The following is a 14,566-nucleotide window of genomic DNA, read 5'->3' as shown; positions in this document are numbered from 1 at the left end:
AAAGGGAAGTTAAAAAGCGCTTAGTGCTTTGTTGTTTGGCCATGACTCTGGTTTTGTTTTCCTGTGTTGCCTTAGACAGATTTTTAATGCACCCAACGGTCACCCCCATTGTAAATAATACAGTAACTTTATTTAGAGGTTTTATAATCCCATAGTTTCCTTAAATTACGAATATATGCTTTAATTTTAAAGTTTATTGTCAATGCCATTGTCCCACAGGGCGAGCATCAGCAGGGACCCTTTCTATGACATGCTGGCCACCAGAAAGCGGAGAGTGGCTGCTAAAAAGTGAGAGTTCACCTCTTCAGCATGAAACCTTTTTTATCATCTGTCAGGTGACAACAAGAACTCTCAAAGCTGAGGACAATTTCAAAATCATTGTGTCTATACTAGGTGCTAATGGAAGCTCTCTAGTGAAAAACAATGGATAGTATGAAGAGTACAGTGAAGTTATATACTGATATTGTGTTTGTAAAAAAAAAAAACACTTTTAAGAGTGGTATCTGATTCAGCTGTGCTACAATATCTGCATCATTTCAAATGTGGGTCCAATATGCAGCCAGTAGCGCCCTCCGCTGCCTACAGCAGGAACTTCACCATCACACTAATCTTGTTTCAACTATTACAGATGTTCAGGTATAGTTATGCAATCTTCTTTATTTAACTGTAGATTTAAGAAATGTACTATGTAAAAGTATACTGGTTATGCAAATTTCACATTCTTTTTTATATTTCAGATTTATTGTAGAATTATAGTGCTGTCAAAATACTGTATTAATAGCATCATTAGTTTAAAGTGGTTTATGTTAATCTAATAGCCATTTAAATCAGCAGGACTGGTTCCTTTAATTCAAACGCATAAAATAATCTGTCAGCTTTTGTATATCCTATTTATTTGTTCATTTGTTATATAAGGTCATTATTAGTAATATGACTATATTGTAAAACTAATATGTTCTTGAAAGTATGCTAATAATATTTTGTGTTTTTCAAAGATAATGCAAACTCGCCACCCTTGTGAATCCTTTATTTTATTTAAATTGTTGCTTATGTTAAAACATGTGTTGTAAATAGGTAGGTTATAAATCTGTTATGTTTAATTCTTGTGTCTTTGTATAATACACACACACACACACACACGTATATGACAAAAGCCATGTTTGGTTGTTTTTATAGATTAGAGATTTAGTGGGGCCTGGAATTACTTAATACAGTAGTATTTAACAATACTTATTTTAACTAATAAAACTATATTTAACCCTAACCCTCCTCCCCCTTATTATTTTTACAAAAACAATTAACCCCTGTTCAAATAACCTCAGTGTAAATGTGATCTTCACTGTGATAATGATATTTTAAAGATATTTCATGAGAATGATTATTTCTCTCATCTTATAGCTCTTATAAAGCATCTTAATGTTAAAGAGCATTAAAACAGAAATCTTGTCACCCCATTTCATGTGATCTTTGTCTTCATTCATAGGATTGGGATGAAACAACTGTTCTGGCTAAATGGGATACAGTTACGACCAAAATCCTGTAAAATGTTGGGTTTGTGATGAAAATAATTTAGGCTAGAAGAATCCCTTTTAGCACAACCCTTCACTTCAATCAGATCTTTGGATTGGCAATACAGTCTGAAGTTTAGGATGATTTAAGGCAGGGGTGGGCATCTCTGGTCCTGGAGGGCCGCTGTCCTGCAAAGTTTAGCTCCAACCCTAATCAAACACACATTACAACTGCAGGATGACTTGGAAATGACATTCAGGTGTGTTTGATTAGTTTTGGAGCTAAACTTTGCAGTACAGGACAATAGCCCTCCAGGACCAAGAATGCTTACCTCTAATTTATGGAGTGTCATAGAGGTCCACTGCCAATCTCTGGTATTAATGATGGTTTCTGGGCAATTCATCTAATTTCGCTTTAACTAATCTCAGGGACCTTGGCATTTCTCTCATAAAGATAGAAAACTGACCACTATGCTCTAAAACAAAAAAAATGCTGGGTTATTTTCAACTCAGGGCTGGGTCAAAAAGGGACGAGTCCAGCCCCCTTTGGTTATAATTTAACCTATGCTGGGCTGTTTGAACCCATTTTTGGGTCAAATATAAACATTTGTGTGTTAATTTAACCCAACTGCTGGGCTTGTCCCGTTTTGACCCAATGCTGGGTTCGAAATAATCCAGCATTTTTTGTGTGTGTGTGTACTTGCCTATAAGACCTTGGATATAAGATTTGTTTGCTTCCAATTACATTCCGTTCAAATATCACAATTTTCGACATGAAGGGTTAAAATAAATAAATAAATACAATTATTCCAAATCATTGCTGTGTTTAAGCTGCTTCAGTTTTAACAAGCCTTTTATAATTGAACTAAAGGCAGAACAAAACATTTTTCATACAAAACTTAAATCTCACAAAAATCCATTCTTTATGTGTAAAAAGGAAAACCCACCCTTTACAAAACCAAATGCTTCCCATCATCACATACATATTCATTCACTCCAACAAAACGCTGTAAACACGGTGAGAGAAAATATTAGAAAATCAGACATTAAGGCTGTTTCCTCTCACTCAAAATATTGTACACTGTATACATTTACTTTGACATGCTACAGCAAAATGAATATAACGGTTTCGTCTTTTTGCTAATAAAACAAAAACATTGACATATGCCCAGATAACATTATGAGTGGCTTTTAAGAAAGTGTCTAATGAATTCCTGATACAGGACTGAAAAACAAACAACTGATAGTACAGTTCAACTTAAATTCACAGTATTACACAGACTAAAATTAAACTGGATTCAATAAAACTTAACGTCGACAATTAAAACAAATTAAAAACAAAAAAGATGCAATAAACTTGCATACTAGATAGTTTTGATTTGTGAATTTCCAAAAGGGAGAATATTACAGTGAGAGAGAGAGAGCAAAAGCAAATATCTTATATGTCCTCAAGTGTGTCCAGGTTAACTGTAATGTAAGTGCACATGTAGCAATAGCAAAGTCTGCTCTTTTGAGACGGTTCTCTCGACCCATATGTTAAAATGGTGACATCATAACTCGAAGCCAAAAGACGAGCAGTCTTTCTCCATGGATGCAGCATATAAATGTTCGTTTCTTTCCCGGGTTTTGTTCCTTAAAGGGAGAACACATCTCATCTTCACAAAGTGAGAAAATCCTGAGTCAATGTCTGAGCAGCAATTCTGATGTTAAGCTCCAGGCTTTTGTTTTAATCGCATATATTAATTTTATATAGAATTTTCTCATGATCAAAGTTCATATCTGTACAGTATACTAAAAAATCCATAGCCTTAAAAAGAAAAAAAAGACATTTTAAAATGTTTTTGTGGTAAAAATACAGTATGTTTTAAATGTTAAGCACCATGTCAGGAACTCTGTAACTGTAGATATTGTCTTTCACATGCTTGTAAGGGTGGTTTCAGATTCTTGAAAGAAATAGGATAGAAGTTGATTAGAAATGAGATTATCTAGTAAAATTATAGGGATAGTTCGCCCAAAAATGAAAATTCTTTCATCATTTCTTAAACAAACCATTCATTAGCCCCATTCACTTGCACAGTATTTGCATAGTGGAATTGAGAACATGATAATAAGAAAATGAGAGAATTTTTGGCTGAACTATTCCTTTAATGCTTATATACAATGACAATATTTCTTACCTTAGGTATGAGAGAGAAATCCATTTCACTTCAGTGAGAATTTGTGACTTCCTGTGAAAAACCAAGGTACATTTTATACCTGCACAATATACAAACCAAAATAAAAGTCAACATTTCTATCAAATGAAGTCAAGGATTGATGTTTTATGTAACAGTATGGTAGGGCTGGGGACGATAAATCGTGATACACACTAATAATAACAACATCTGATATCGAAATCGCAAAGGCGAAATTACGCACAGCTTTTTCATGTACTACCAAACTTTTGGTGACCCACTTAAATGGGTACAATCCATCCCACCAACATTTTTTTTATTGCAAACATGAGAAAATAAAAACTTTTCTATTAGAAAAGAGAAAAAAAAAATCAATTTTCCCTTTTTATTTTAACAAAATATTAGTTTAATTGTGATATCAAAATTCCTTATAGTATAGCATAGCAAAATCATTTTCATAGCTTGTCATTAGTTAGATTAAACAGTTTGTGTCATTCACCTCTACGGCAAAGCCCCTTTGTGCGACCCACCTAACACCACTATGCGACTCAAAAGTGGGTCCCGACCCATAGTTTGAAAACCCCTGATTTAGTGAAAGAATAGTTTTTCTATTAATAAGATATTAGCCCTTGACTTCAGCTGTGCGCCTTCATGACGTGACATTCAAAAAATTTAGATGATATACTAAAGCAAGTCCACTTACTTTAACATCTGCAGGGATTCTGTGCTGAACACCATCCACATCTCCATTTCTATGCGAGTTTGTCTTTGTGCTGTTGACAGTGGTATCGTGTTTGTGTTTCGAATCTATCTCCAACTCAGTGTGATTGAGGTCAGGTTCACTTCCACTGTAACAGTTCAAGCCATTTGCTGGAAACCACAAAAAAAACATAATATTCTTATACGTTAGCATATTCATGCAATTTAAAGATCGCTAAATGTTTTAACATCTTAAGCTAAACCGCTAATTCTTTTAGTAGATTGGCTTTACTGAACATTGTTTGCCCGTGCCACCAAATGCTGATAGAAATGATGTACCTTTGTGTCCATTGAGCTTTTGCTGGTCCTCCTTATGATGGTCTCCTCGGTTGACATTGTAATGAGATTCAGAGCTGTGATGACGACTTTCTCCACCGTTTCTCGATCTAGACTCATGTTCGTCCCGTCTATGATTAGCATCTTTTTCGGTATGATGCTTCTCCTCATCCCACCTCCTTCTCTTTTTCTTTTTCTTCTTCTTCCTGTGTCGCCTGGAACTGCTGTCCTCATTTGTCTCTGACGTGTCTTTCTCTGAGCGTCTACATTGGAAGATCACAATGATCAGTTAAGGTACTGGAAACATGCATCTACTTCCAAAAAATGCTGGGTTGTTTCAACCAAAGGCTGGGTAAAAATGGACAACACACTTTGCGACAATGCCTGCTATTCTGTTACAAAACCACAAATCCATTTAAATACCTGTGTTTGTCTTTGTTTTTCTTCTTCTTTTTTGCTTTCTTAACCCGACACTCATCAGAGCTTGACTTTGTTTCTGCCGACAAACTGCGTTTCCTCTTGTGATGTCCAGACAGTGGGCTGACAGAACGTGGAGATGAAGGTCTGGTTCTCGAGTTGATCTCGCTGACCGTATGGATCGTCCGTCCCCGGTCACCATCCGTCCCACGATGGGAGTTGCTAGAAGACCCATCCTTGTTGTGATGTCCATAAGAACGATAAGCATCGTGTCCGCTTGCATATTTCCCATCTCTGCTTCGATCCCGATCCTCCCTGATTCTTCTTTGAGAGTGTGGGTGCTCCTGATGGTTATATGTGTACCTGTTCCAGTGTCGATCCCCTTCACGATCTCTGTAATGGCGTTCTCTGCTGGTAGAGCGCTCCCTGATAGGACGATACTCTCGTTCATGTCGATGGCTGTGTCCGTAGCGGTTCCTGTTTCTTTCATCATATTCCCTATGATGCCTGTACCTATCCCTGTCTTTCAGGGTGGAGGAAAAGTGTGGACGCTCTACAATCCTATTCCGGTCTTCAACTGGTCTTCTTCCATCACTAGATCCAAATTTGGCTAAGTTCGGGGATTTCGACTCTTTAACTTCACCTTCTGTGCACCTGAGCGTCTCCTTTAACCTAAGAGGACTTGTGTGACCATCACCTCCATGGAGGCTATGGTTGACCTGAAAGTCTGACTTGCCAACCGCTGGGTGGGTAGCATGGGTCTGATTTGACTCAATCTTTGAGGCTGCCTCGACATGCACATCATTGTCTGTCTTAGAGACCAAAGAGGCATTTGATGGATTTGCAGACTGCGTTTGTGTAGAAGAGTGAGCTGAAGAATCAGAGGAAAGTTTTTCTCTTTTGCTTGGGGGTGATGAACATTGGTGAAGGTCCGTACTTGGTGGTTTGGAGCTGATGAATAAATAAAAAAAACAGACATTTTTATTAAATGAGGATCACTGTTTTTTCGTTGAAACGCATTGCAAAACTGTGGCTTTTAAGAATCTTACCATGGCTCGCCGTTTCCAGGTTTAAGGTCAAACTGTGAGTCCAAATTATCGGATGGATTAGTTATTTGAGGGGAAACGTGTGAAGTACCTGTTACCTGAAAAATGCACACAAAATGCACATGAAATTATACAAATATAAGGAAGAAGCAGCACCTTTTTAAATGTACAAGTAACACATGTGACAACAAAAACCACCGTGATGATATTTAAAATGTTCTACCTTATCGGTATGATTAAATCCATTGGCTTTGGGAAGGCCGTTTTGAGATTTATGGGTGGATCCTGAACCATTTTGACATCCATGCAATTCAGTAAAGCCATTGGATCCATTTGTCTTTGAGGTATGCTGAGGCAGTGAGCTGGAATTGTGGGCTTGGACATCATCCTTTACTCCATTCCCATTGGTTATCTTGGGAGGCTTAGGTGTTCCGTTCTCCAAGGTTCCAGCCTCTTGGTCGGATTCTTCAGAGGATTCCTGACCATAAGGAACCAGGAAAGAAGCTCCAGTGTGAGTTCCGTTGACCTGCTTGGTCTGTGGGAAGCCTGAGGTAGTCTTCGAAGTATTAGTGGATGTGGACTGAGAAAATGAGGACGCGGAGCAATTAGCACTTGATTGGGTCTGGGTGGGTCTCACAGGCTTGCCCTGACCAATGTAAAATGTCAACTTCGGCCTCTTAGAGGAGTCAGGAATTCCCATGGGTCGAACAATTTGGTTGGATTGCGATGTGGAAGAGGATGACGAAGACGCAGAAGAGGACGAATGAGATGGACCAGAACCTACTTTGGTCACACCACAAAAGTTTCTGTTGGGTTTTGAACCACTATGGTAGTCCTTTGAAGAACCATGTCCATTGATATATGAGGAGTTCTGAAAAGTAGACAAAGAGTAACCAGATGAAGACTCCTGTAATGATTCTCTTAGAGCTGGGCAATATATCGAATACAAAATATTACCAATATTAATGTGCCTAGGATATAAAATTCCAGAACATGTGAATACATAAATATAAAGAAAAATATCCAGATATAAATATTCAAGTGTATCACCCAGAACTAGATCCACTGTAATATCTCTAAACGTCACTCTTGCAATACCTTCATCATATGTGGTGGCAACTGAGGGCCAATGAAAGATGAGGAGGTGTACTGAGGTCCATTCGTCTTAAGTGGAATGGATGGCCGCGGAGATGACTGACCTGGTGTATGGTTCACATGACCAAAATCACTTCCATTCTTCAAATCAGGCGACCTGAGTTACAACAGCACGTTAATTCACAATCAAATTTTTCCTTTAGAGTCCCCATTCCCGAGAAGTGATTTAATAGATTTACCTGATGTAGAACAGCAAGTATGCCTGCTGGTTAAGCACTGCTTTAATATCGCTAAGAGATACGGATGAGTCATTCATTTGATACCACTGCCCATTGCTAGCCTAAAAATAGAGATTGGATTCATGTCATACATACCTCCATGCATTTGGCAGATGATTTTATATAGATCCATTTAATGTATACACTTGATCAGTAAGTGTGTTCTATGTAAATTAGGTATTAACCATACTATAAAACAGGCTGTATTTCTACACTAGAGATGGCTTACCTTAATGTAGCAGTAGTAGTGTCCAGCATGGCAACTGAAGCCAGAATGAACCAGCACGGCATACAGAACATAAATCTGTGGTTCCCCATGAGACTGAGACATGAATGGACGCAAATCTAGATGCTCAGTGTATCTCACATCCTGTCAGGAAAGAAAGTACATGGATGAAAAATTTAAATTGAGTAACAATTGAAGAGCTCAGATCCAAAACCTTGTGTATGTGACATGTTTTCTCATAAATGAGCATATTTTTATATAAGGCTTATTATTATAAGGCTCTTATGTTCAGGTTCAGTCATTTTACTTTAATGCCAATAAAAGGTTATTACGCAGTGATTGAAATGCCTTATTTTCACAAATGTCACTTTAATCATTTCATTGGTATTTAAATAATTTGCAAAACTCTCTACACAGACGCAAAAATCTCCAGCAAAATAAATAAATAAATAAATATGATAAACCTCTTTTATTCAGGTAAAAAAAAACTCTTGCACCTTGACGTAGGTGTGCCGTCGTTTATTACATAAATTTGCAAAGTTTGATTTTAATTATTGATTTCACATTGATTTTACAATGACATGACCTTACCCAATCAGTATTAAAGATATCAAGGCTATATTTTCACAGAACGTCCTTTACATTATGTAGGATGATTACATGTAGAAAACCATAAATCACTAACAATCACTGTTTTCAAAAACTGGTTCACAAATGTAATAAACAGGCAAAAATCAGCATTACAAAACTGGGTTTGATAACATTAAAGTACAAAGACATTACAAGATTTTCACAGTTGGCTGACAGTCTTAGTCTTAATGTTGTTTATGAGGTTAAATCTCAATGTGATAGATCTGGTCATATCAGTTTGCCCATGTTAATACAGACGGATTACATAATTATCAGCTACACCTTTGTGCTATGACACAGTACCTTTGTAATTTTTCCTCCGTTGAAGTTGGCAAACCGCTTCAGTGAGATGGTAAGAACATTAGAACTGCGATGAATGGTGAATCTCTTTGAGGCGGTGACCATTTTCTTACACCTGTTAAGATAAGATGAATCACTGTAAGACTGGGTTAATAAGCTATCAGTGAATCAGAGGACAAACACAATCCACACTGATAAAACATTTGGTGTCTGATGATAAATAATGTTGGTTGTAAATGCATATGGAGGAATTTAAAAGTCAATACATGATAACAATACACATTGAAATTGTATTGTTATTGGATCATTTTGAAATTATCAGCAATATTTGTACATTACATTTAAGCCTTTAACAGACACTTTAATCTAAAGCAACTTCCAACTGAAGAGCTCAGAAGCAAACCCTCTTATGGTACATTCACATGGTGCGTAAGCGTAAACGCTTGCCAATCACAGTGGCCGCAACTCATGCTCCGGTCTTCCATAAATGTAATTGGCTGGCTTGCACTAGGTTATTTGCATAAGGCGATCTGATTGGATGACACACACCTTGGCGCTTGAAAAGTTGACAAATGTTCAACTTCTGCCGCAAGCAACGGCAATGACGCGACGTTGACGGATCCACAATTCAGTTCGACAATGCAAGACGTCACCCATTAAAAGTAAATGAGAAGCGTTAACGCTTGAATGTACCGTTAGTGCATCTGGCATGTGTCTTATAAATTAGAATTTTTTATTAGACTCTTGCCAACAAACCAGCATTCTTAAATGGCCTGAGGCCACTATTAAGAAGATTAGAAGTGAAAGCATTTGAAGAACATATAATACATGCCTAGAACATTCGGTTAACTCTTTCCCCCCATTAACGACTTATCTTGACGAGAAAACGCTTTTTATGGCCATCTATATTTCCACTATTATCCACTAGGTGGCACTCTTACTCCATTTTTAAAACACTGAAGCATCCACTGATCCAAAAACAGTAAAAATTGAAAATTTGAATTGAATCTCTAACAAAAGTACTTTACAAAAATGCATTTATGTCAGCTTTTTGCTTAAAATGAAGTTTTTTTAAAAAAACCTTACACATTTAAGAGGTTATAAAAAGAACAAATAAAGATAGGATAAAAGGTTTTTTGTTTGAAAGCAGAGGGGCTGATCTTTCATTTGAAATATTGAATGTTTCTATATTTAAAGAACAAAAAATGCCTTCCAGAATTTTTTTTAAAAATCATAAAAAATGCTGGTGCTTCCTGGCAACTTTTTTAAAAACGCTGGCAGGGAAAGTGTTAATGTCTAATTTTTGGCAGAGGTGGCTTTTAAGAGGCCTTTGCATCTGAGCTCCTCAATTCTTGTTAAGGTATACAGTAATTGTCAGTGTGTGTTCACTGGGTTAAAACTCATGACCTGTTGCGCTAATAAAACGCAATGCTCTACCACTTAGAGCACCATACAGTAGCACCCATATAATGATGTACAGAAATACATACTTGGAGCATTTGTAAGCATTATCTCCTTCAAGCTGCTCAGGCTTAACAAACTGTTCAAATGCCTTTGTAAGTGTCGGAGCGTTCTGTAAAAAACAAAAAGTGGTAACATTACTGATCAACTATATGATCTCGACTCGCATCTTATGTTACATCAAAAGAAAATTTATGCAAAAGACAACGCATTTTAGTCTAAATCACCTTTATCTCCAGTGAAATATCCAGATAAGGGTCAAACGTGTCAGACACTGCTTTGCAATTTAAACATTTGACTGTGAAGAAAAGACGTGTATTAACAATTGCACCATCTAGAGAAATCTGGTCTGCACAACACCCATCAATCATTTTACATACTCTATAAAGCACATGTAACTGCATTGCTAACAGATGAGAAACTGATGACCTACCTCTAGATCTCAGATAACCCCCAAATATCTGATGTACAAAAGTGGTAGCCTGTGTTTGTCTGTCCAGCCTGACAAAAGATAAACATTAGATCGTTAAACTTAATACTTTGTCACACATTACAAAAAAAACATGTGGAAATGTGGATGAGAAAATCTGTTTCATGCCTCATTGTTTGTACTTACTTGGTCCCAGGTAGGCAGGACTTTTGCATAGCATCCACTGTATACCTTAAAAATTCATGAGCATCTTCCTGACTTCCAAATCTGAAATGCTTTCCAATCCCTGAAGACAAGATAAAACAAAATTGGTTATCACCAACTTGGTTTCTTATCACTTAACTTGGCTGTTTTTGTTTTCATAGGAACACCATGTTTACCATTACATAACTGGTTTCAACCTTCAACTTTTATCAACAATAACTAGCACTACAAGCATGCCACTTCTTTGGTTCGATCTGGCTAAAAGGCATCTGGTAATTCATATCAAATGTGTCATAAAACAGAAAGTTTATTATAAGTCTTACTTTTCAGTTCGTTAAGCACACCGATAGGTTTGATGACATTTCCAGAGTTGGCGAACACCTGAATGATGTGATTTTGCATGGTACACATCATGCAGAATCCAGGCTCATGACCTTCATAGAAAAAATAAGCAAGTTCATCAGAATAAGTTGTGCTATACCGAAGTTATCCCATAACATTGCGACAGAACATATGCATAGAGAACTTACATGTTTTGGAATGCTCTCTGGTTAGCATGTAGTTTGCAAGCGGAGCCGTGTAGGTTAGACACTGGAGGGTTGAATTTAAAAAACATGTGTTGCCAAGGTTCTGCAGACCTGATCCGATACGGTGACCCTGGTTCCATTTCAAGCAAAGCCGCTCTGGGGAAAAAAGGACCTTCTGAGGCGGAGCAATGCCATCTCCACTGGTCGTTAACACTGCATGATTAAAAAGAATAAATTACAGACATTATTAAATGCCGACATAACCAATGGACACCGGATGAAGAAACATCTAAAGTTGCATTACTGCACTTTAAAAAAAAATCAAAGCACTTGCCTTGTTCCCGAGGCCTTTCGACTTGAGCTGTGTTGTTATTACCATTCACAGTCAGCCCAATGGTCGGGGCCATGCAAGCAGTCTTGGCCCTTGAAATCTCAGTGCCGGAGGGGCCAACACTCCAGCTCGAACTACTGCTCTCCATATCCCTGGTGGAGAAAGGTGTGAGGGAGCTGGAGTGCTTGAACCGCACTGACTCCAGGTCAGGTTTCTCTGGAGGTTTGTCAACTATGGTCATCATTCATTTTCTGAGGAAAACAATAAGTTTTTCAATGCACTGTGCACGTATGTCTTTTCAAAGCAGTTTTTTTATGTGTATATGGATGCATTTATGAAACCGTCTTAAAGGTTTCAATTCAGGCAAAGTCCAGAATTAAACTGAGATGAACTTCAATAGGCAGTTTCCCGGACAGGGTTTAGATTAATCCGGGACCTTAGTTACATTAGGACATTTAGTAACCTTACGAAAAAAAAAAACAATACCGGTGTGCATCTTTAGACAAAACAATGGCACTTATATAGGTTAAGATGAGCAAGATGTTTTTAAACAAATGTAGCTCAAACATGTATTTTAATCTTGGACTAGGATAAGGCCGGTCTGGGAACACCACCCCAGAGAATTCAACAAAAGGTAAAACTTTAACCGAAAAAAAAAAAAAAAATAGGTGATGACCTATTTCTGAAGTGTTAACTATTCACCTCAAGTCTTCACTTAAATAAACAATATAGAAAGTTTTTAATAGGAGATTAATATGAGGTTTTTAATAGGACAAAAATACAATCATACAGTAAAATAAAAAATCTGAAATTAGAAAAGGACACTTTTTAAGGGATATAGCATTGGTCAAATTACTGTGAATATTAATAAAATTGTCACACAAACGATTTAAAGGGATCAAATAAAATATAATAATGCAAATATGTTTTAAACTATGTGTAAGAGTACAGTACTGAGTTTATGTAAAGTCTGTGGAGATCAACTCATCAAGTATTAGAATTAAAACGTTTTATATTTAGATTTTGAAGTTTTGGGTAACTTACTGGTAAAAGTGCAACCCCTTTAATGCATTGCCCTGTTGGATGTTTACTAAAGGTTGTTTTATAAAAGACATTATTTTTACTTTTTGAAAACAAAATAAAGAGCAACGTATACTCTCATATTGAAACGGATACGATGAAATGTCAAGAAAAACAATTAAAAACACTACATTACTAATAAAACGTTAGTAAAATAAAAATTACTGACGTCTCTGACACATCGCGCCAAACCGAAAGTAGTCCGTGCGTACGTGAACCCAACTCGGAAATAAATCATCCCGTATTACGTAAAGCACAAACTATATAAATAGTCTGACAGCCATCTAGCAGTTTATATAAAAAATAAATATTACCAGCCAGCCCATCATTAGCAGCAGAAAAACTTAATGTTTGTTTGAGCGCAGCGGCTGATCAATGTCTGATAATCTGTAAGCTCAGCGCCAGCATGGGCCCGTGGCCTTGGCTACTTTATGATAAGCTACAGTCAACAAACTTTGATATCAACACACTAAACCATAGCCTTTAATAAAATGTGTCAACCAATTACATTTTAAAGAGCTCAACAGATTACGTGACGTCGAAAATACAGTTTATCAACTACAGTGTCGGTTCCGTGTCTGATTTTGTATCAGGAAACTGTCCTGTAGTACGCGCACTCTCCTCACGTCCGCCAACTGTGATCAGGCGTGCTAGCTCAAAGGCTTCGGGAGCGAGATAGGCCTCTGCCTTACGTTCTTTTAAAATAATAACTATATTTGACTCTGTATTAAAAATATGTAAAGTGTGTGTTATATAAATTTGAACGGTGAACTGCCTTTCGTGTTGGCGCGAAAAATGCGACTGAATTAAAGCTCGCGCGATGGAGTAGCTGGAAACGCCATGGTAACGGCGAAACGTAACAATACAGCGGGAAGACGGCGGTGAACATGTACACGCACTTCCAGAAACCCGTCTTACGACCAAGAAAGCGCTGATATCAGTGGAGCATACACTCACGAATACAAACAACACAACAGGAATAAAATAATTCGCTGAGAATGTATTTAACGGCAAACAGGTAGAAAGGAGGGGCAGGGTATTTAAAAATTCACCGGTGCCGTGGCCGAGATACCCGGTGTTTTCAATTCCGTGCCACGCAATTGAAACAACCATACCACGCGCGGTGGTCAAAAATCACACGCAGCTTTCATATATCATATCTTAATCAATGAATGCACATACCTGTAAATTTATGATTAATTTAAATGTGTTCATCCATTCTAAAAATCCAAAACGCGTCCGGCGGTGAACAATGACGTAGTTTCCCCACGGCTACATCCGGGCACTTGCGTAATGTTAGCCAACCCAGAGTCGCGTGGATGTGGCTTTATTGGAGGGCCATCAGAGCAGATGAGCAGATGGATGTCTTTGTTGCTGTTAACCCGTCGTCAAAGAAAGCAACACCATGTGTAAATGGTGAATATTTAAACAGTCATCGGATTTATAGGGCAATTGTAAACAGTATGTTTCGTAAACAATTCTAATGTTTACCCAAATCTCAATGTCTAGATAGGTGGAACGAGGCTGGATTGATAGATCGTCCGGTAGGTCGTGGCCTCTTCATATCATACATCAAAATGTATATTTTTTTTATATCTAATTGTATATTAATGTGATATCTTACAAGTTATATAACTGTAATTGTTACAGATTATATGTAGTTTATGATGGAATATTGTTACATAAATTATATATATGTAAAAAATAATTGTAGTTGCTACAAAGTAGAGCTTTATATTTAAAAAAAAAATGTATGAATTAATGTTGACTATGACCTCAGTGTAGATATGAGTATATTTAATGTTATGAATGTTAAATATTATT

At 37.2% G+C, this 14,566-nt stretch overlaps 2 protein-coding genes across 6 annotated transcripts in view; one reads left to right on the top strand and one right to left on the bottom strand.

Moving 5' to 3' along the window:
* cyth3a (cytohesin 3a) overlaps positions 1 to 879 on the top strand; it is a 29,351-nt gene extending 28,472 nt beyond the window's left edge. The window contains exon 13 of the mRNA XM_065242572.1: positions 220 to 879. Coding sequence (XP_065098644.1) covers positions 220 to 292 — 73 coding nt within the window. The 3' untranslated portion in view covers positions 293 to 879. The remainder of the gene's footprint in view (positions 1 to 219) is intronic.
* On the bottom strand, positions 469 to 14,528 carry usp42 (ubiquitin specific peptidase 42). 5 transcript variants are annotated; one of them, XR_010521282.2, is made up of 20 exons: positions 13,925 to 14,528; positions 11,666 to 11,913; positions 11,335 to 11,544; positions 11,128 to 11,238; positions 10,787 to 10,886; positions 10,604 to 10,671; positions 10,398 to 10,468; positions 10,200 to 10,282; positions 8,713 to 8,824; positions 7,783 to 7,923; positions 7,515 to 7,615; positions 7,279 to 7,432; positions 6,404 to 7,051; positions 6,184 to 6,278; positions 5,141 to 6,085; positions 4,721 to 4,980; positions 4,386 to 4,552; positions 3,686 to 3,736; positions 3,388 to 3,451; positions 469 to 3,140 (listed from the first exon to the last, which is right to left on the bottom strand). XR_010521282.2 is itself a non-coding variant. In XM_065242566.2 (19 exons), exons 2-18 carry the CDS (start codon positions 11,904 to 11,906, stop codon positions 3,716 to 3,718), a joined length of 3,528 nt encoding a protein of 1,175 aa, XP_065098638.1. In that variant the 5' UTR covers positions 11,907 to 11,913; positions 13,925 to 14,528; the 3' UTR covers positions 469 to 3,451; positions 3,686 to 3,715. The 5 variants fall into 5 exon arrangements, 4 of the variants coding, with proteins under 4 accessions (XP_065098638.1, XP_065098640.1, XP_065098641.1 ...); XM_065242566.2 differs by having other exon boundaries at positions 469 to 3,451; XM_065242568.2 differs by lacking the exon at positions 13,925 to 14,528 and adding an exon at positions 13,057 to 13,860 and having other exon boundaries at positions 469 to 3,451.
* Positions 14,529 to 14,566: the final 38 nt, after the last annotated feature.

Source organism: Paramisgurnus dabryanus, chromosome 1 (assembly GCF_030506205.2).
Source record: "Paramisgurnus dabryanus chromosome 1, PD_genome_1.1, whole genome shotgun sequence".
Lineage (NCBI taxonomy): Eukaryota > Metazoa > Chordata > Actinopteri > Cypriniformes > Cobitidae > Paramisgurnus > Paramisgurnus dabryanus.
This window is presented reverse-complemented; position numbering and strand designations above follow the sequence as displayed.